Source organism: Protomyctophum bolini (assembly GCF_963924005.1).
Source record: "Protomyctophum bolini genome assembly, chromosome: 9".
Lineage (NCBI taxonomy): Eukaryota > Metazoa > Chordata > Actinopteri > Myctophiformes > Myctophidae > Protomyctophum > Protomyctophum bolini.
In genome coordinates, this window is record NC_137870.1 from 7,891,548 (window position 1) to 7,914,501 (window position 22,954).

The window sequence follows — 22,954 nt, forward strand, 5'->3', positions numbered from 1 at the left end:
CATCATTTTGGAACTAAGGCACTGGTGTCGGACTTCTGGTTTACCGGAACGGGGTTCAACTCCCTGCAGTGCCCTGCTCAATGTGTTGTATTTACCGGAAAAATTTAGTGTTGCGGAGGATGAGAAACATTAGCAAATTACGGAGTTTTGCGGAAAATTGCGGATTGTTAAAAAAAAACAAAAAACGATGGGTTATAGCCCATCGGTTTTTAGATTTTTTTGGAAAAATTGCGAAATTGCGGAAATTGCAAATTGCTGAAATTGTGGAAATTGCGGAAAGCGGAAATTGCAAATTGTGGAAATTACAGAAATTGCGGAAATTGTGGAAATTGAAAATTGCGGAAATTGCAGAAATTGAAAATTGCAGAAATGGCGGAAATTGCGGAAAGCGGAAATTGCAAATTGTGGAAATTGCGAAATTGGAAATTGCGGAAATTATATATTATATATATAGTACTTTATAATTTAATAAGAATTAGAATGGAATCAGGTGGACATTATGGACACAGCTGGACGACTTAGATTTTGCAGACGACCTGGCACTACTGTCACATACCCACCATCAGATGCAAGACAAGACCAAAACACTTGCAGAGACTTCCGCACAAGTAGGGCTTAACATCCATCAAGGAAAAACCAAGAACATGAGGATAAATACAACCAGTACAGAACCAATCACACTAGGCGACACCACAATAGGAGAGGTAGAGTCCTTCACCTACCTGGGAAGTACTATCAGCCACCAGGGTGGTACAGATGCCGATGTAAAGGCAAGAATAGGTAATACTTCTAAAGAACATCTGGCACTCTAGGGAGATACAACAAAAAACTAAAATCAGAATATTCAACTCCAATGTTAAATCCGTCCTGCTCTATGGGGCAGAAACATGGAGAATCACAAAGACCACAATAAGCAAAGTGCAAACCTTCATAAACAAATGTCTGAGGAGAATCCTGAGAATTCACTGGCCGAACAAAATAAGCAACAAAGATCTCTGGATGAAAACTAAACAACTCCCTGCAACAGAAGAAATTGGACAAAGAAGATGGAGATGGATAGGGCACACACTGCGCAAGCCAGTATCAAACACCACCAGACAGGCGCTGACTTGGAACCCCCAGGGAAAGAGAAGCAGAGGCCGGCCCAAAAACAGCTGGCGGCGGGATCTCCAGGCAGACGCCAAGAGGCTGGGATGCACCTGGTCACAGATAGAGACGAATGCCAGTGACCGAGAACTCTGGAGGATCCTTGTCGACGGCCTATACCCCAGTAGGGGTGTCAGAACTCTGGAGGACCCTTGTCGACGGCCTATACCCCAGTAGGGGTGTCAGAACTCTGGAGGATCCTTGTCGACGGCCTATACCCCAGTAGGGGTGTCAGAACTCTGGAGGATCCTTGTCGACGGCCTATACCCCGGTAGGGGTGTCAGAACTCTGGAGGATCCTTGTCGACGGCCTATACCCCAGTAGGGGTGTCAGAACTCTGGAGGATCCTTGTCGACGGCCTATACCCCGGTAGGGGTGTCAGAACTCTGGAGGATCCTTGTCGACGGCCTATACCCCGGTAGGGGTGTCAGAACTCTGGAGGATCCTTGTCGACGGCCTATACCCCGGTAGGGGTGTCAGAACTCTGGAGGATCCTTGTCGACGGCCTATACCCCGGTAGGGGTGTCAGGCGTAAGTAAGTAAGTAACTTTATAATTTATAAAAACTATAATTGATTATATGTTTTACAAAAAGGTTCATTGGCCACATTTCAAAAAGGCTACAAGCGAATAAGAGGGAGTGAAAGACATAAGTAAAGACAACGAGTACTGTATATCTGAAAAGAAAGCCTTTATTCAGTAACCAAGCCTTTACATTACTCTCAACATTTAAATAATTGTCTCTTTTTAATCGTTCTTTTATGATACAGTGCAAAAAAATGAGTCGTCAGTTAAGACGACGGTGGTTAGGACACAGGAAATACAATCATAGCCGTCCTCCCGGTAGGAGGCGGGGCAGCTGGGAGGTTCTGACCAATCAGAGTACAGTATAAGATTTTTTTTTCTCACAATTGGAACATTCAAGGCCACCGACAATCTGAACATTTAGAATTATGTAACGCACACACACACACACACACACACACACACACACTTATGTATTACTATACTTGTGAGGTTACTTTTTTTTTTGTTGCCATTTACTAACCTAGCCAATGAAAATGATTAGGAGCTGGGGTGTGAGCTTGTAGATCGGCTATTTCGCTGTGTACGACACCAGCGCGTAGTATTAATCCACCATGACTCTAAACCTAAATCCTGAATCCCAAACTTTTAAACCTCACACGCATAGTAAATACGTAGTATGCACAAACACCCCTGTCCAAACGCACACACATGCGCGCACACACACACACACACACACACACACACACACACACACACACACACACACACACAGCGTATAAACTTACAGCATATAGTACAAACAACGGCGACATTTCAAAATGCATTGTTTTGACATTAATGCCGGCAGTATTTATAAAATAAGTTAATTTCCAACAGCGACCTATGCGGTCGGTTCTTAAGCGTCATTATTCGTGTACATCTTTTGTCGTCATCGTAAATACGTAAACATCGATTACAACAAGTTACAGGAACGGTTTTATTCCACCTCAGCGCTTCTCAACATGGGGCTTTGGGGGACACCAGGTGGTCCAAACGGACCGCTACGGGTCAGTGAATGTAGAGATAGAACCACAAGCGGACCGCTACGGGTCAGTGAATGTAGAGTAACATCCGTTCAGAACAGGAACCCCTTTTGGTGTTTTAAGGATTGTTATACTTTAGCTATTGAAAAATAGCAGATCTACAAGCTCATAGCATGGCACAGAGTAGATCTGCTATTTTCTTGGGGGTTAAATCAGAGTACCGAAGTCCTGACTCTCTGGGTCACGGGAAGCATTTCCTCGATGGAGAGTAACATCGGGTCATCTTAATTAGAGTAACATCGGGTCATCTTAATTAGAGTAGCATCGGGTCATCTTAATTAGAGTAGCATCGGGTCATCTTAATTAGAGTAACATCGGGTCATCTTAATTAGAGTAACATCGGGTCATCTTAATTAGAGTAGCATCGGGTCATCTTAATTAGAGTAGCATCGGGTCATTTTAAACACGCCTGTGGGACTTCAGAATGGAGGGGGGTGACCACTTGACCCAGGTCATTTATGGGGTTTTTTTATGTCACGCCAGACTTCGGTGCTCTATAAGAACAGAGTATTTTACAGTGTGATTCAGGGTTCCGGTTTAGTTTAGTTCAGTGATCCTCAACGTCTTTTAATTTCAAGGACCCCCCAGTTTGATATGCATTAAGACCACGGACCCCCGTTTTATACAGCTTTTAAACTCTGGGACCCCGCAATCTACACTTGTAAAATCCTCAGTGTGGATTTAACTTTTGAGAGTGTACAGATGGAACCAAATGCACTCAAGAGTCACAGACGTGTAAGGGTCCAATTGGTTCCATTTGTTACACTCTCAGACTCAAGAGTTACAGAACCTGTAAGTTTCCATTTGCTCTCAGATTTACAGACCTGTGTGAGGATCCATTTGGTTCCATGTGTTACACTCTCAGAGTCACAGACCTGTAAGGGTCCATTTGGTTCCATTTATGTATACACTCTCAGAGTTACAGACCTGTAAGGGTCCATTTGGTTCCATTTATAAACTCTCAGAGTCACAGACCTGTAAGGGTCCATTTGGTTCCATTTATACACTCTCAGAGTCACAGACCTGTAAGGGTCCATTTAGTTCCATGTGTACTCTCAGAGTTACAGACCTGTAAGGGTCCATTTAGTTCCATGTGTACACTCTCAGAGTCACAGACCTGTAAGGGTCCATTTGGACTCCTGGGGGTCCACCGTTTAAATCTTGATTGGCACGTCGAGTGTCCGTAATGGAGGGTAAAAAAAAAGGGGAGAGCTCAGGTATCTTTCCCTCGCTCTCTGATTGGCTGTGAAAGGCTGAGATGCGGCTTGGCCGCGGCCGCTGTGCTACGGCCAATGAGGGCTGGCTGTTCGGCCGTGCACGGGGGGAGGGGGTGTTGTTGCTCAGTAGGTGGAGCCAGAGAGACAGATCATCAGCATTAAGGCAGAAGAGGAAGGACCCGCGAGGTGACCGCACTGTGACCCCGCCTCCTGCCCCGCAATGGGAGGGGCTGGGAGCACGCTGTAGTAGAGTGTCTCGGCGGAAGTAGCGGGATTTGGGCGGACCTAACCGCTCAAACAAATGATGTTGACGCTACACAAATTCTGTTTACAGTTTCTGTGAATGAAACAAGAGTTGTGATTGGTCGCAAAACAATATTGTATCCGGGGCAACTCGCTAGCTTTATCTCGCTCGGCGAAGACTCTCTCTCGTGGCTCAAGTTGGCGCCCCTCCATCACGGTCTAAAACTATAGGGCGAAAGTCCCGCCCATCACACGGCATTAAAACAGGTTCGTGATCACACGCGTCTATTCTTCCTCGTCCGTGTCCATTGGGAGGAAAAGGGGCGGAGTGTGTAAGGTGTTGTAGTTTGTTGTCATTGTTCGGGATAAAAAACTACAGCGGATTAAAAACCTGATACAGTATTGACAAACCTAAACAAAAAAATAACAGCAGTCATTAACTCATTTACTTACTGCCAGCATCACGTAGCCCCTTCCCTGCCGCGGGATATCTTATTTTGAAGGCCGCAAATAATAAGCTAGGCTAATGTTAGCCGCGATCCCTTTTTAAGTCACCCGAAACGTTAGTGTTGTAATCGCGAGGCAGCAGCGATTTAGTAATGAGCCGTGAACATCGCCGTTTTTATCAAAAACCTCCATCTGGGAAATAATCAGAGACCGTAGGCGGGTGCCTATGGGCTATAGTTCCAAACATTGCTCCTATGGCTGGAACTATCCCATTGAGATAGAATGAGCACTTCCGCATTCCATTGTTACAATGGGAGTCAACGGGAGTGTCATTACTCTCTTACTAGATTACTCTGGCCGAGCGTTGCCTAGCGATGGAGAGCTAAACAGAATCGATAAAAACTCGTAGTTTTCTTTTCAGGGAAGTCGACACTCCCGACGCAAGTCAAAACAAAACTACATCCCTGCACGGTAGTGTGGGAAATGGAGGCGTCTGTAAGTCTTAGGCTTTGTTGTGTGCTGTAGATGTGTTAAATCCCTCCCTTACCGAGGTGTGCTTCATGGTAGAACATCAGGTAGGTCTTGTAGATCAAGAAGGCGTAGGTCCTGTCTCTCTGGTGGGTCTAGAAAAGCGTAGATCTGTAGATCTCGTCTCTCTAGGTGTTGCATTGTGGGCGTTGTAGTCTCTCTGGTGGATCTAGAAGGTGTTGCATTGTGGGTGTTGTAGTCTCTCTGGTGGATCTAGAAAGCGTTGCATTGTGGGTGTTGTAGTCTCTCTGGTGGATCTAGAAGGTGTTGCATTGTGGGCGTTGTAGTCTGTCTGGTGGATCTAGAAGGCGTAGATCTTGTCTCTCTGGACAGTGTCCAGGTCATCGTCCATGGTCAAGAGCACCTGATGAGGGACGAGAGACAAGGTACATGAAAACGTCATGGTACGCCATGACGCTTTCATGGACCTCGCATCGGAAGCTCCATGACAGAGCGTCCCAGTCCCACTCCCGACGAGCGGCCGGATGATCATTTCCCATTAATATTTTTCCCATAGACAAACTGCCCCCTCGATATGATGGTTTCTGTACACAGTGGGGAACTCATGTTTTTTGTATTGTCTTGGTGTTATGTTGTTTCAGTACGTATGTGCTGCTTTTGTTGTTGGTGTTGAACAGACCTGTGAAGATGAATATCCTTCGGGACAATAAAGATTATTATTATAGACGTTTCAGGAAGTATTTCTTTCAAGACCTGTAAGTCTCGGACAAAGCCAACTCATATGGTGACAAATCATGACAATAAACAAAAAATAAATCAGGGCCGAACAAATAATTAGAAAGAAAAGGTATCGGGAGGTATCGCGAGATTTGGATGCCAGACAGGAAACGGTGGACAGTCTCGTGATACTTGGATACGTAGGGGAGAGCCGCCATGGTTGTAACATTATGCACGTTTCAACCATGGCGGCTTCTCCCCTATACTTTGTGAGGTATCTAAAGAGCACAGTGTACACATCGAAAAGCAACACGCACGCACACACACGCTCATACACACACTCACACACTCACACACGCACACACGCACACACCCACACATGTACCAGGAAGGAGCCGAACATGGCGATGGAGGACAGGAAGTGCCAGATATCGTGGTCGTCGAAGAAGGAGAGCAGGATGCAGTCTCTGTTGTGTTCCCGAGACTCTGCAGGAGTTTTCTATTATAACATAAAGAACTACAATGACCACAATGCAACGAGACTCTGCAGGTGTTTTCTATTAGAACACACAACCCACAAAAATGCAACCCATTAAAACTACAATACCCACAATGCAACACATTGAAACTACATTACCCACAATGCAACCCATTAAAACTACAATACTCACACTACAACCCATTAAAACTACATTACCCATAATACAACCCATTAAAACTACAATACCCATAATACAATGAAACAATGAAACCCATTAATATACACTTAATAAGTTGTCCTTGAGCAAGACCCCTGATTGCTCCCGATGTGCAGGTTGGTGCTTGCATGGTTTCCTCCGCCATCGGTGTGTGAATTAAACAATATTACCCGAGAGGGTGTACTTTATTGTCATTAATGGCAATGGCCGATAGGCCAGCTCCATAGGCAGCGCAGAATTCAGTCCTATAAATGCAGTCCATTTAAAACAAATTAAATTTACAACATCAAGGCTGCAGTGTGTACGGAAGTTTCTTACTCCTAGATTTTAAAACTATGCGTGTGTGTGTGTGTGTGTGTGTGTGTGTGTGTGTGTCTGTGCGTGCGTGCGTGCGTGCGAGAGAGAGAGAGAGAGAGAGAGAGTGCGTGACACTGACCTGCCAGGTGCTCAGTCCCTGGAAGAAGAAGAACAGAGCGAATCCCCAAACCACGGCCGTGAACAGAATACACACCAACGCTAAACACTTGATACGCTCGCCACTCCGTAGCTACGCACACACAGAGCATGCACACACACACACACACACACACACACACACACACACACGTTTAGTGCCAGTGAAGATTTGCGTTAAGACAAGGCAAGATTCAAATGGTAAAGATTCAAAATATTTTCAAGATATTTTCAAAAAAAATATGAAAGAATTGCGTGTAAAAGTAGTCAATGCAAATGGATCTTATACGCATAATATGCAAATGCATGCACACACACAGGCACAGTGTGACACACACACACACACACACACACCTTCATGATGATGTAGAAGGCAAAGTAGAGCAGCAGGTTACAGATGGCGATGGCTAACAGGTAGGAGGCAAAGTCACTGGGTCTCTCTATCAGACCATAGGCACACCTGGAGAGAGAGAGAGAGAGAGACAGAGAGACAGAGAGAAAGAGACAGAGAGAGAGAGACAGAGAGACACAGAGAGAGAGAGAGAGAGAGAGAGAGAGAGAGAGAGAGAGAGAGAGAGAGAGAGAGAGAGACACAGAGAGACACAGAGAGAGACAGAGAGAAATGGATTGTAATGAAAATGCATCTAAAATCAAACCTTCACTAATTTAGCTGCATCGATTTCTGTAATCAGTAGCAGCTGTGTTTGGAGGATGTTTATTGGCTTTTATTGATTGTAGCTCTACATGTTAAACACACAAAAGTGAGAATTCTTCAATTTCTTTGTGAAAAAAAACGTAGTTTTCATTTCACTACATTTTAAGGTTGATTTATACGTTGTTGTAGGACACTGTCGCTCTGCAAAAACAGCCAATCTACAAGGTCACCGCGCTTCGCTGGGGCGACACGTCGTGAGCTTGTAGATCGGTTGTTTTTCAGAAGAAAACAACGTCAGCGAGAAGAACTTACAAAGACCAGTTCACTATGTTCCCCATGACCAGGAGCACCGCACGGTCCTAATGCAGGCATGCACACACACACGCACGCACGCACGCAAGCACGGACACACACGGACAGACACACACACGCACACACACAGGGGAGAGAGGGGACCAGGTTATGTCAGGCAGTGATCATTTTTGTACAGCATACAAATCAGTGTTGATTTCGTCGCTAAAACCATGACGAAAAGTGTTCGTCGACTTCCTTTTATTAAACTAAATACTGAAAATAAGATAAATATACTGACAGTTTCGTCAACAAATGAAAACTTGACTAAAATGTTAGGGAGGGACTAGTGGAGAAGAGATCCAGTAGAACTAAATGTTAGAGAGGGACTAGTGGAGAAGAGATACAGTAGAACTAAATGTTAGAGAGGGACTAGTGTAGAAGAGATCCAGTAGAACTACATTTTAGGGAGGGACTAGTGGAGAAGAGATCCAGTAGAACTACATTTTAGGGAGGGACTAGTGGAGAAGAGATCCAGTAGAACTAAATGTTAGGGAGGGACTAGTGGAGAAGAGATCCAGTAGAACTAAATGTTATGGAGGGACTAGTGGAGAAGAGATCCAGTAGAACTAAATGTTAGAGAGGGACTAGTGGAGAAGAGATACAGTAGAACTAAATGTTAGAGAGGGACTAGTGGAGAAGAGATCCAGTAGAACTAAATGTTAGAGAGGGACTAGTGGAGAAGAGATACAGTAGAACTAAATGTTAGGGAGGGACTAGTGGAGAAGAGATCCAGTAGAACTAAATGTTAAAGAGGGACTAGTGGAGAAGAGATCCAGTAGAACTACATTTTAGGGAGGGACTAGTGGAGAAGAGATCCAGTAGAACTACATTTTAGGGAGGGACTAGTGGAGAAGAGATCCAGTAGAACTAAATGTTAGGGAGGGACTAGTGGAGAAGAGATCCAGTAGAACTAAATGTTAGAGAGGGAATAGTGGAGAAGAGATCCAGTAGAACTAAATGTTAGAGAGGGACTAGTGGAGAAGAGATCCAGTAGAACTAAATGTTAGAGAGGGACTAGTGGAGAAGAGATACAGTAGAACTAAAAGACAAGTCATTTTATGCTTGGTTGCGGTCTGAAAATGGCAGATCTACAAGCTTGTAGATCTGCTATTTTCAGTGTTAACCCATTCTGACCGGGAACCCATTTTGGTGTTAGCATCATGTTATGCTTTAGCTATTGAAAAATAGCAGATCTACAAGCTCATAGCGCGCCACCGAGTGGCGCGCTACGAGCTTGTAGGTCTGCTATTTTTGAAAAATCGACTGAACGACTGACATTTTTAGAATCTGATCTCAGGTCAGAATGGGTTCATCAGACCCAGTGTGTGTCCAGTGGAAACCTCGTATGAATCTGATCTCAGGTCAGAATGGGTTAACCGATCATAAAAGCTGCCATTACGGCACCGCGCCAAGGCCCGCCAAAATACATTTTAGTCAACAAAATCAACTGCAGACTAAAATCTTACGATATTTAGTCGACTAAAACTAGACTCAGATGACTAACATATTATGACTAAAACCAATTGATAAAATGATTAAGAAGACTGACTAAAACGAAGTGTACGGTTCCAGCAATACTCACCACGTACATGGGTCCACTGCACTGTCGGATGCAGTCTGTGTACATGACGTACACAATCCTACGCATGACTCCAGAATCTGGTGTACAGACATACGCACGCACACACACACACACATGCACACACACACACACGCACACACACACACACACACATGCACACACACACACACACACACACACACACACACACACACACACACACACGTTTGATTAAAAAGCAATTATTAATGATAACATATCAACATTCTTCACGTGGGTCCTGATCCATACAATGTTCAGAACCACTAATAGTTAGTTTTTTTTTTGTGATTTTGAGTATCTGCTGATACTGATTTTTCGCGATCCGATATATATTTTTGAACACGTTTATGCCATATCACAATAGTTCAATAATCAATATCCCAAATCACAGATAATGTCCAGTCTGATATAATGTTATGCATAATAATATTCTTTTTGCTCCCAATCCGATTCAGATAATTAGAAGATGACGCGATCTGCCACAATTTCCGACCACGGGATCGGATCGGGACAATCCTAGACATCATCTTTAAATGTTTTGTTATTCATGTCCTCACTGTATTGCATTACTGCTCTTGTTTTTTAATGTTTATGCCTTGCTTTTCTTTTCTTCTTTTCTCCATTGCTCTGTAAAACACTTTGATCTGCATTTCATGTCATGAAAGGTGCTATACAAATAAAGTTTTATTATTATTATTATTATTATTATTATAATGGATGAGTCTGTTTTTGTTTGTTATATGGTTGGGCCGCCGGAGGTCTAGACTCTCTCCGATAGACTCTTGGAGTGTTGCAGGCATTCCAATTTACAATGTAGGCATTTTAGCAGACTGTTCTGACATTCCATATTATGTTGATCTGGCCTCATCAAACCCTCTTCAAACCCTGTACACACACCAGTATGGCCAGTACATAATTCATTTCATATGTGACTGTGTTTGATACAGAGACAGTCATGGTGGCAAGACTAACGGTTCAGATTTTTTTTTTTTTATTATTTTCTTTTATCCAAAATTAGTTAATAGCACAGGCAGACTCTTACTAGAGCATGTCTGAAATGATAATCAGAGCTGAAATCGACATGCAAATATGAAATAAATGCTGAAACATGTAGCTAGGTGTAATATTAAGAGTCCACAGAAGTGAACCTTTCAAGCCTGTTTTCTCAACTCGCCTATTTTCTGCAAGACATTACTCTACAAGCCACATCTCCAAAAACCGGTGGGTCAAACTGAACAACCAAAGTATGCAGTTTAGAGCTATGATTCCCTGCTTTCACATGACATTGAAAAAAAGGTCAATGACCTCATCAAACCCCTTAGCTCTCCATATATGGAGCTGGCCTGTTCTGACATCACAATGGACGAGTTGACCAGCTCAACAGAATGATTTATCTCCAGAATGACAGATCTTCCTCTTCGCCCCCCCCGGGGCGTCTTACTGGTGTTGTGTAATGTACTGGCCAGATTCCCGGTGGTGGCTCAGGGGTAGAGTGCCTGGATGGGAACCGCAAGGTTGCCAGTTCAAACCCGGGCTCCCCCAGAGTTACTGTCGAAGTGTCCTTGAGCAAGACACTGAACCCCTAATTGCTCCCGACGTGCTAGTTGGTGCCTTGCATGGTTTCCGCTGCCATCGGTGTATGAATGGGTGAATGTAATGCACAATCTATGTAAAGCGCCTTGGATAAAGGCGCTATATAAATGCACCATTTACCATTTACCATTTACTGTATACTGTACATAGTGTACTCACCCATCCTCCAGCGGCCCATGTAGTACAGTTGAATGCTCAGCAGCAGGGTGGCCACGATGTGGATGATGGAGAAAACGATCCAGAACACCGTGTTCCCTCTGCCGAATACCTGAAACATTATTATAACCATTACACTGTAACACCGTGTTCCCTCTGCCGAATACCTGAAACATTATTATTATAACCATTACACTGTAACACCGTGTTCCCTCTGCCCGAATACCTGAAACATTATTATAACCGTTACACTGTAACACCGTGTTCCCTCTGCCGAATACCTGAAACATTATTATAACCATTACACTGTAACACCGTGTTCCCTCTGCCGAATACCTGAAACATTATTATAACCGTTACACTGTATCACCGTGTTCCCTCTGCCGAATACCTGAAACATTATTATAACCATTACACTGTAACACCGTGTTCCCTCTGCCGAATACCTGAAACATTATTATAACCATTACACTGTAACACCGTGTTCCCTCTGCCGAATACCTGAAACATTATTATAACCATTACACTGTAACACCGTGTTCCCTCTGCCGAATACCTGAAACATTATTATAACCATTACACTGTAACACCGTGTTCCCTCGGCCGAATACCTGAAACATTATTATAACCATTACACTGTAACACCGTGTTCCCTCTGCCGAATACCTGAAACATTATTATAACCATTACACTGTAACACCGTGTTCCCTCTGCCGAATACCTGAAACATTATTATAACCATTACACTGTAACACCGTGTTCCCTCGGCCAAATACCTGAAACATTATTATAACCATTACACTGTAACACCGTGTTCCCTCTGCCGAATACCTGAAACATTATTATAACCATTACACTGTAACACCGTGTTCCCTCTGCCAAATACCTATAACCATATAGGCTATAGGGCTGTCAGAACGAATTTCATAATATGAAAGAAATTCGAATATTTAAAAAATATATATATATATTCGAAAGCTAAAATTGCCATTCGAATTTTATCATTTATTAATTCTATTTAATATTTTTATTTTGTTTTATGTTATTTTATCCGCTCACTAAATGTATTGAGTAACGAATCTACCGCTGTGAAATCTCCCATCTGCATGCACACACTTTTGTGTTGCACATGGAAAGCAACTGAAAACGACCATGGATATATTAAAGACAGTTCCCCTGTGCTGCTGTGCACAGCGGAGATAATGCAAAACTCCAGGTACGAACCAAAACACTGACTGTCTGAAGCTGATCATCCACGACTAACTATCTCCAGACTAGTCCTGCAGTCCCGCAATGAAGGAAAGACAATCTCGCCTCTCACTATAGTCCACTACAATGCCATTCTAGCCTTAAAACCTACATTTATGTGTTATTCAACAATTACTTTAAAATATAGGCTTCTCTATATATCTTCATTGCTATTTACTAATGATGGCCTGTTCATCGTGACAGCATTCTGTTTAAAAATTAAAAATAAAATGTCCTGTTCATGATTCCTGACTAGCCTACTCACTACTCAGACTATACTGTATCAGAAGTATACAACGTTCACTGTAAAATGCATTTGCACTATAGACAGACAACAATCTTACCGTGCTGAATGCACTGTGCTCAATAAAACAACAGTTTAAACGCTATTTTGTGCCGAAAACCATTATTACATGGGCTGAAAGTACTGCTTTGTCGTTTGGAAGGGGGGGCCCCTCTAGTGGACAGAACGTGCATCGTCAATCTGTGTATTATTATAGGCTAAATATGAGCTAAAATAAACAATGTAAATATTCGGATATTTTCGAAAATTACAAATAATGAAGCAATGAAATTCGATTTGGATTATAGAGGTGAACTGACAGCCCTAATAGGCTACACCATGTATTAACCCATTCTGACCGGGCACCCATTTTGGTGTTAGCATCATGTTATGCTTTAGCTATTGAAAAATAGCAGATCTACAAGCTCATATCGCGCCACCGAGTGGCGCGATACGAGCTTGTAGGTCTGCTATTTTTGAAAAATTCGAAGAACGACTGACATTTTTAGAATCTGATCTCAGGTCAGAATGGGTTAATCAGACCAGTGTGTGTCCAGTGGAAACCTCGTATGAATCTGATCTCAGGTCAGAATGGGTTAATCCATTCAGACCTGGGGATGATTCTACAAATGTCTTCTAAATCATGAGAGTTTTCTGAAAACCCTATGTTTCTAATATGTTCAGTGGTTCTCAAACTATTTCATGTCAAGGACCCCCAGAATTATTATATGTAATTGGCTGCAGACCCCCCATCCGAACATATGATGTTCCAGGGACCCCCACGGAAGCAAAGATTTGAGTTAAAAAACGTTGGCTCTGAAAGAATATATATATATATTCAAAGATTTGCGCCACATTTTCACGATTTCTCAAAAATAGCTAAAGTATAACATAGTGCTTACAACACCAAAAGGGTTTCCCTTACAGAATGGGTTAACCATTATAAAACCAATCGAAAACCTACAATCATATACGCATATAACCATAATATACACAAACATGTAACCATAATAGCCAAACACCGAGAGACAGCGAGATCAATTCGTGGCGGTGACGACTCGCCACGACCTATTTTTTTACGCCATGACGTATTCTTCATTATCCGCCATGGCAGAACAGAATCCGTGGCGAGTACAGAATCCGCCATTGTTTTTTTTTTTTTTGTGCGCCGTGGTGCAGGTTTTATTGTCCTAGTATTACTATTCTCGGAATTATTTCATCCTCTTGTAGCGTAACGGTTAGCGCTCTCGCCCCTATAGTCAAGGCACTGTGCCGAGCCAGGTTCGATTCTTGCAAAAAACAAACTTTTTTTTTTTAAAGTTATTTTTTTACCCGTACATACAGTGTGTGTGCGTGCGTGCGTATACAGTGTGCGTGCGTGTATGCGTGCGTGCGTATACAGTGTGTGTGTGTGTGTGTGTGTGTGTGCGTGCGTGCTTCATCGTATTTATTATTATTATTATTATTATTAATATGCAGGTAATAATAATAAATACGATGAAGCACGCACGCACGCATATACAGTGTGTGTGCGTGCGTGCGCATACAGTGTGTGTGCGTGCGTGCTTCATCGTATTTATGATTATTATTATTATTATTAATATGCAGGTAATAATAATAAATACGATGAAGCACGCACGCACGCATATACAGTGTGTGTGCGTGCGTGCGTATACAGTGTGCGTGCGTGTATGCGTGCGTATACAGTGTGTGTGTGCGTGCGTGCGTGCGTGCTTCATCGTATTTATTATTATTACCTGCATATTAATAATAATAATAATAATAATAAATACGATGAAGCACGCACGCACACACACTGTATACGCACGCACGCACACACACTGTATATGCGTGCGTGCGTGCTTCATCGTATTTATTATTATTACCTGCATATTAATAATAATAATAATAATAATAAATACGATGAAGCACGCACGCACACACACACACACACACACACACACACTGTATACGCACGCACGCATACACGCACGCACACTGTATACGCACGCACGCACACACACTGTATGTACGGGTAAAAAAATAACTTAAAAAAAAAAAAGTTTGTTTTTTGCAAGAATCGAACCTGGCTCGGCACAGTGCCTTGACTATAGGGGCGAGAGCGCTAACCGTTACGCTACAAGAGGATGAAATAATTCCGAGAATAGTAATACTAGGACAATAAAACCTGCACCACGGCACGCAAAAAAAAAATAAACAATGGCGGATTCTGTACTCGCCACGGATTCTGTTCTGCCATGGCGGATAATGAAGAATACGTCATGGCGTAAAAAAATAGGTCGTGGCGAGTCGTCGCCACGGCGGATTCTGTACTCGCCATGGCGGATTTTGTTCTGCCATGGCGGATAATGAAGAATACGTCATGGCGTAAAAAAATAGGTCGTGGCGAGTCGTCACCGCCACGAATTGAGTCGTCACCGCCACGAATTGATCTCGCTCCACCTGCAAACACCTGCATGTGAAAAATCTTTGCCCCAGAGAGCAAAATGATGCAATTCAATCGACTAGAAATGTCCTAATCCAGTGTGAACACAGCATAAAAGACAGTCAACGCTGGTGTGTCACTGGCGTATGCGTGCGTGCGTGTTTGTGTGTGTACGTGGGTGCACTCACCACTCCCAGCACAGAGAAGAAGATGACTCCAGCCAGACAGGCGTAGGCGGTGTAGGCACTGGCGTTGATGTCCGGGTGTCTTTTCTGGTAGAGTTTCAGCATGCAAAGCCCAGCTATCATGTACATGAACGATGTATCTATACAGAGACATATAAATAAAACATAACATTACTAAAGCATACACATGACTGTTATATAAACATAAACATAGCATAGGCAGTCCCTTGGTCTGAGACCGAGTAAAGACTGAGTCAAATCACGGGCGAGACTGGACAAGGACATAGTTAATGGACACACGTGGTAACAGGTGTAGTTGAGACTGACGGTGTAGTTTTATTTACCGAACTGGTTTTGATTTGATTGATTGAAATCTTTATTAACAGTTTGCAGAATTACAGTACATTTCAAGCACAAACTCAATACAAAGACTGTTAACTGTGAGTGGACGACCCAATTAAGCCTTACACTTGTTTACAACAGGGTCCACATTGTTCAATTCATCAAAACATTTAGAGATAAACAAATAGACACTTCTATGTAGTTAAAGAACAGAACAGGAATTCATCATATAGGAAGCGAAAAGGGAAAAAAAGTATATATACAGTGAGGGGAACAGGGGGATAAAAGAAAAGAAAACGAAAGACAGAGTGTAGGGCGCCTGCACACAACACCATGCGTTGATGCCATGTGTGCATATGTGCAGGCACCCAACACCACGTCCATACAAAAACATAGTACAATCCATAGTACAAAGACAGAGTGTAGGGCGCCTGCACACAACACCATGCGTTGATGCCATGTGTGCATATGTGCAGGCACCCAACACCACGTCCATACAAAAACATAGTACAATCCAGATACAAATTCAGCTTTTACAGAGGCCAGTTTCGAATTGCAGCCATCCGTAGGTGCCCTTTGAGAGCAGTTTTGAAGGAGCCAAGGGATTCACATGTCTTAATGACTGTTGGTAGGGCGTTCCACATTTTGGTCGCATAGGAGCGAAAAGAATTTAGTCCCTTGTTTGTGCCGAATCTGGAAGTTGGTGTAGTTGAGACAGACGGTGTAGTTTAATTATTTACCGAACTGGAAGTTGGTGTAGTTGAGACAGAAGGTGTAGTTATATTTACCCAACTGGAAGTTGGTGTAGTTGAGACAGAAGGTGTAGTTTTATTTACCCAACTGGAAGTTGGTGTAGTTGAGACAGAAGGTGTAGTTTTATTTACCCAACTGGAAGTTGGTGTAGTTGAGACAGAAGGTGTAGTTTTATTTACCGAACTGGAAGTTGGTGTAGTTTGGACAGACGTGGTAGCAGGCGCTGAGCAGCCCCTCCATCATCAGCGCGGTGCCCATGGCGTAGAACAGACCAAAGTGTTTGGGGATGCCACACTCCTGGAGACACACACAACCAGTTTGTAGTGTCACCTCACGCTTTACAGTTAGTTAGGCCTGTCACAAAGTGTGTGTGTGTGTGTGTGTGTGTGTGTGTGTGTGCGTGTGCATACCAGTGCATCGAGGTCTTCGCGGACCAGAGCGCGGTTGTGGACGATGTCTCTCTTTAGCACGATGAGAAGAAACAGCAAACCCAACAACACGTAACCTAGGTTACTGAGGATGTTGTTGAACGCACTGCACACACACACACACACACAAAGAGTAACTTAGGTTACTAAGGATGTTGTTGAACGCACTGCACGCACGCACGCACACACACACACACACACACACACACAGACACACACACACACACACACACACACACACACACACACACACACACAAAAAGAGTAACTTAGGTTACTGAGGATGTTGTTGAACGCACACACACACACACACACACACACACACGTACCTCAGAGCTCCCAGTGGGTGAGCACAAAAGAAGTTATAATAGCAGATGTCCTGATTCCCTGTTACATTAACCACCTGAGAGAGAGAGAGAGAGAGAGAGAGAGAGACAGAGAGAGGGGGAGAGAGAGATACTTATGATTCAGTAGTCTGAATTGTCATAATGCAACCCGGTCTCACCCAAACACGGTGAAATAACATGGATTGTCATCCATCCATACACTGAAATCCTCCCCATCCCAATGGATTCAACATTAATCAACAGTTTAAGAGCCAAAAACGTCAAGACGTCTAATTGCCAATTATGTACCGGATGCCACGGACGACAAGACGTGATCCCTTGGGAATTTATATTCTCTTTTTATATATATTTTGAAAATTCCTCTAATCTGGTGTACACGTGATGAGATGCACATTACATGCATAATAGAATTACAATTGATTTATTTTTTATAATGGGAGAATTGGCACTCAAAGCCTAAACTGGTGACCACCTGATGGAGGGGAAAGGAACTGGTTGGAATAACGTGTTCCTTCCACGCGCTACGTCCAACCAGGGAAACTCCCCCCTGTCAGGTGTAAAGGAGCAACTTGGACACTCAAGCATGAAGGAAGCATGAGTTCAAGTCCGTTGCTCTCCCCAGGTTGGTGGAGGGTGTGTAGAGCCCAGGATCACATTAGATGATTGACACAGGGGTGAAAAATGGGTTACAAAATCGTGGGATAAAAAATATATATATATAAAAAAAAAAACTGGTTGACCACCAGGTGGCGCTGAAAGAGTTTTAATTAATACATACTGTCTGATAGGTGATTGGTTATTATTAATGAATGCATACTGTCTGATAGGTGATTGGTTGTTATTAATCAATAGGTACCGTCTGATAGGTGATGACCAGCTGGACCACAGGTAGGGCGTAGAACACAGCGATGGTGGCGATGTTCCTGAACGCACACACGCACACACACACACACACACACACACACACACACAATAACATTAACGATGTTCCTGAACGCACAAAGACAATGCTACCATTAACCCATTAAGACCTGAGGCCGATTCTACATTGAATGTATTCTAAATCCTTTCAAAATGTATATAAAAAAAGTCACACCCGTGTGAACTGAGTGGTGGTCAAATGATTCTAACTGGTTAAATAAAGGATTAATTGTATCGATGCTCTGCTAACCAGACGTATAGATCTGGTATTTATAACCGGTTAAATGATGGTTCTATAGATCTGGTATTCTTCTCACCAGAAGTAGATCTGGTATTTATAACTGGTTAAATGATGGTTCTATAGATCTCACCAGAAGTAGATCTGGTATTTCTTGCTGAGGATTCTCTTGTCTTTGCGGGCCAGGTCGGACACACACAGGAACTTCTGGAACAGAGAAACAGACACCCATGTTGGACATCAATTAGCTTATTAGCTCTGGGACCCCATTTGAAGAGATATGCCAGGGACCCCCATAAGAAAAGGCTTTAGCAGCTTACGGCTTTAGTGATTCTCAACCCATTTGATTTCAAGGACCCCCAGTTTGACATGCATTAGGCTACGGACACTCATTTAATGGCATTTCTATCTCTGGGATCCCCAATGTATATTGTAAAATCAATGTTAATTTAACTCAGAGTGTACGAATGGAACCAAATGGACCTGTTAGGGTCCATTTGTACACTCTCTGAGTTACAGACTCATAAGGGTCCATTTGGTTCCTAACTATCATTTAGCTGGGGACCCCCTGGAACTCCCTCAAGGACCCCTGGGGGTCCCCGGACTACTGCTCTAAACCATGAATTCAGCATTTACTATGCACAAAAAAATTGCAAATGGCCCTTTTCTATGCCTTTTCCCAAACTCTAGTCTCCAGTAGCTAAAGAGTGCAGGGTCGCACCCCCAAAATAACTGATCTACAAGCTCTCAACGCATCGCAGATGCGTATGACGTATGGGTCTTGAATAACACTGTGTACACCCATATAGTAATGCAGCGCTGTGTGTGTGTGTGTGTGTGTGTGTGTGTGTGTGTGTGTGTGTGTGTGCGCGCGCTTGGTGCTTCCGATATTCTGTGTGTGTGTGTTTTGGAGTTGTGTGTGTGTGTTGGTATGCATTGGAGTCTATGTGCTCGGCTCGCACGAGTACATGAAGATTCAAGATTCAATAATTTATTTGCCATGTCAACAAGTTGATAGGAATTTGTCTTGGTTCATACTCAACATATACAGACAACCATAGATACACAAACAAGAAGGACAGTACAATAAAAAAAACCAGCAGCATATGAAATTACATTCAGTTTCTTTTTTTTTTAAGTGCTATATGCATATACTGTACTATGAGTTCAGATGTCTAATGGCTACGGGGTAAGTGCTATCCCTGAAGCGACATGTAGAGCTCTGGATACTTCTATATCTCCTGCCTGATGGGAGGAGATTGAAGAGGTGATGTGCAGGATGGGAGTTGCCTGCAATGATTTTATTTGCCTTCCTAATTATTCTGGTGGAATAGAGTGAGGAAAGTGTAGGGAGGCTGCATCCTATGTTTTTTGATGCGCGACGTACTACTCTTTCCAGCTTTGATTTGTCTTGAGAGGTTGTGTGACCAAACCAGACAAGCATGGAGAAGGTGAGAACACTTTCAATAGTGGCCCTATAGAAGTGAGTCATGGCTGCTTGGCTGACTTTGAACTTCTTAAGCTGCCGCAGGAAATAGAGACGCTGGTGTGATTTGCCTATTATGAGACTGGTGTTAAGATCCCATGATAAGGATTCATGGATGGTGGTCCCTAGGAACCGGAAGGAGGAAACTCTTTCTACCTCTTCCCCATTGATGAAGAGGGGGGGGAGGGGACACGATTTATTTTTCCTAAAATCTATGAACATCTCTTTGGTTTTAGAGATGTTTAGAATCAAGTTGTAACTCTCACACCATCTCACCAGCTCCTCTACTGCTCTGCGGTAGTCGGTTTCAACCTCGTTGGTAATAAGACCTACTAAGGATGTGTCATCAGCAAACTTATACATCATAACTGTACTGGTTCTGTGTGTGTGTGTGTGTGTGTGTGTGTGCGTGCGCTACCTTGGTGCTAACGATGTTCTGTGTGTGTGTGTGTGTGTATGCGTGCGCTACCTTGGTGCGTACGATGTTCTGTGTGTGTGTGTATGTGTGCGCTACCTTGGTGCGTACGATGTTCTGTGTGTGTGTGTGTGCGTGCGCTACCTTGGTGCTAACGATGTTCTGTGTGTGTGTGTGTATGCGTGCGCTACCTTGGTGCGTACGATGTTCTGTGTGTGTGTGTATGTGTGCGCTACCTTGGTGCGTACGATGTTCTGTGTGTGTGTGTGTGTGTGTGTGTGCGTGCGCTACCTTGGTGCGTACGATGTTCTGTGTGTGTGTGTGTGTGTGTGTGTGCGCTACCTTGGTGCGTACGATGTTCTGTGTGTGTGTGTGTGTGTGTGTGTGCGCTACCTTGGTGCGTACGATGTTCTGTGTGTGTGTGTGCGCTACCTTGGTGCGTACGATGTTCTGTGTGTGTGTGTGTGTGTGTGTGCGTGCGCTACCTTGGTGCGTACGATGTTCTGTGTGTGTGTGTGTGCGTGCGCTACCTTGGTGCGTACGATGTTCTGTGTGTGTGTGTGTGTGCGTGCGCTACCTTGGTGCGTACGATGTTCTGTGTGTGTGTGTGTGTGCGTGCGCTACCTTGGTGCGTACGATGTTCTGTGTGTGTGTGTGTGTGTGTGTGTGTGCGCTACCTTGGTGCGTACGATGTTCTGTGTGTGTGTGCGCTACCTTGGTGCGTACGATGTTCTGTGTGTGTGTGTGTGCGTGCGCTACCTTGGTGCGTACGATGTTCTTGTCCGAGTCGACATCGGCCAGCGTGTCGTAGTCGTCCTCTTCCACGGAACTCAGAGACTCCTGTCGGCTCCGCCCCACGCTCTCCAACGAGCGCTCTGATTGGACACAACCATACAGCATTCAAACTAAAACCCAAACATTGCTGTGCATTCATTGGACATGCAGAGAGAATCAACGACGTTTCCGATTGGAGCCCGTTGGGAGATTAAATGTCTCATTCTGTCCAATAGCATCAAGGTGTTTCAATAATTTTATCTGCGCCTCAATTCGGAGATAAACGCAGCTAAAAGGCGCGGCCATTACGGGCCTCTATGGAGCGTGCCTCGTGGATACGGAGCGTTTCCACCGTTGTTACTGACCGAGCCAAGATGGCGGCGTCCAGTCCGGTAGATATTAGCATGATCATTTATTCAGTGAGGGGGGTTATTAATCATAACTATACGATTATGGCTCGTGTTTAAATAAAAGGAAAGAAAAAATAAAATAAAATCATATTCCAGAATGATTAGCATCATCGTGTTGATTGGTTGATTGGTGTGAGGATAGAACTGATCCTAGACCAGCGGTGAATGATTAGCATGGTGCTGATTGGTTGATTGGCGAACAGGTGTGTAACCGATTCAAGGTCAGTTGTGGGTGTGTCACCGATGCGGATGGCTAGGTAGTGAAGGGAATTGAGGATTGGCCGTCGTTTGAACGGCTCGTGACCTATTGGACAAGAAGCACAGGGACGGACAGCCAATGAGAAGAAACCCCAACACACAGAGACGTCCAATGAGGAACGACCTTGATGGACATTGGTGTAGTGAGTGAGAGGCTGTGAAGACACAGTGTAAATGTGTGTTCAGACTTGGATGGTTAGAGATCACCAACCGAGGCGAATATTTAAATTCAAGTCTGAACGCACCTTTAGAGTGATAATGGTATGCTGCGACTCTCTGTCGGTGCGTGTGTGTGTGTGTGTGTGTGTGTACCCATATATCCGTAGTTGTTGTCAGTTGACGTAGCGCTGTCGGTCACTGCCTCAGAGCTCAGTATGCTGCCGTTGTCAGCTGAAGAGAGAGAGAGAGAGAGAGAGAGAGATAGAGAGAGAGAGAGAGAGAGAGAGAGAGAGAGAGAGAGAGAGTCACTTAGCGTACGTGTGTTTTAATGCACTCAATAAATACTTTTACATAAACGACTATATTTATCGTCAGACACCATAACTCACCAAAGGATCCATATTCGTAGGGTGAGGCTCCAGTCTTTCCTGCAGACACAGACGTGCGCGCACACACACACACACACACACACACACACACACACCCATAACTATCACTCAGTGCAGTGCATCATTACAGTGCAAACTGCACAACCCAAAACTGATGTTAAGTATAGGTTAGCATGCAGGTTAGACTGACATTATTATGGTTAACACGGAGCCTCTGCTGACGGCAGAATGGTGAAATCAGCCCCCCTTCTGACATACATATGGGGAGGGAGAGTCGGTCATCCCCAGTCAGTAAGCCAATTCTGACCTATGGCTCCGACAGATGGACACTTTCAAAGAAATTAGAGAAACGGCTGGATGGCACTTCTTACACCCGCCTGCTAATAACAGTGCAAAATCTCTCTTGGAAGAGCCACCCTGATCTAATATACGACAAGTCGACAACCTTCCCCGTGTTTCTTCACTAGTCCGATCCAGAAGAACACCGTTTGC

At 43.8% G+C, this 22,954-nt stretch overlaps 1 protein-coding gene across 2 annotated transcripts in view; it reads right to left on the reverse strand.

The window, feature by feature from the left end:
* Positions 1-1,819: 1,819 nt before the first annotated feature.
* sidt2 (SID1 transmembrane family, member 2) overlaps positions 1,820-22,954 on the reverse strand; it is a 37,270-nt gene continuing 16,135 nt past the window's right edge. For both annotated transcript variants that reach the window (XM_080772176.1, XM_080772175.1), the window contains 16 exons: positions 22,463-22,501; positions 22,227-22,304; positions 21,232-21,347; positions 18,705-18,778; positions 18,269-18,335; positions 17,395-17,468; positions 17,048-17,171; positions 16,817-16,934; positions 15,546-15,682; positions 11,384-11,492; positions 9,611-9,687; positions 7,987-8,033; positions 7,374-7,479; positions 7,003-7,113; positions 6,254-6,367; positions 1,820-5,554 (listed from right to left, as the gene is read on the reverse strand). In XM_080772176.1, coding sequence (XP_080628302.1) covers positions 5,492-5,554; positions 6,254-6,367; positions 7,003-7,113; positions 7,374-7,479; positions 7,987-8,033; positions 9,611-9,687; positions 11,384-11,492; positions 15,546-15,682; positions 16,817-16,934; positions 17,048-17,171; positions 17,395-17,468; positions 18,269-18,335; positions 18,705-18,778; positions 21,232-21,347; positions 22,227-22,304; positions 22,463-22,501 — 1,454 coding nt within the window. In that variant the 3' untranslated portion in view covers positions 1,820-5,491. The remainder of the gene's footprint in view (positions 5,555-6,253; positions 6,368-7,002; positions 7,114-7,373; positions 7,480-7,986; positions 8,034-9,610; positions 9,688-11,383; positions 11,493-15,545; positions 15,683-16,816; positions 16,935-17,047; positions 17,172-17,394; positions 17,469-18,268; positions 18,336-18,704; positions 18,779-21,231; positions 21,348-22,226; positions 22,305-22,462; positions 22,502-22,954) is intronic.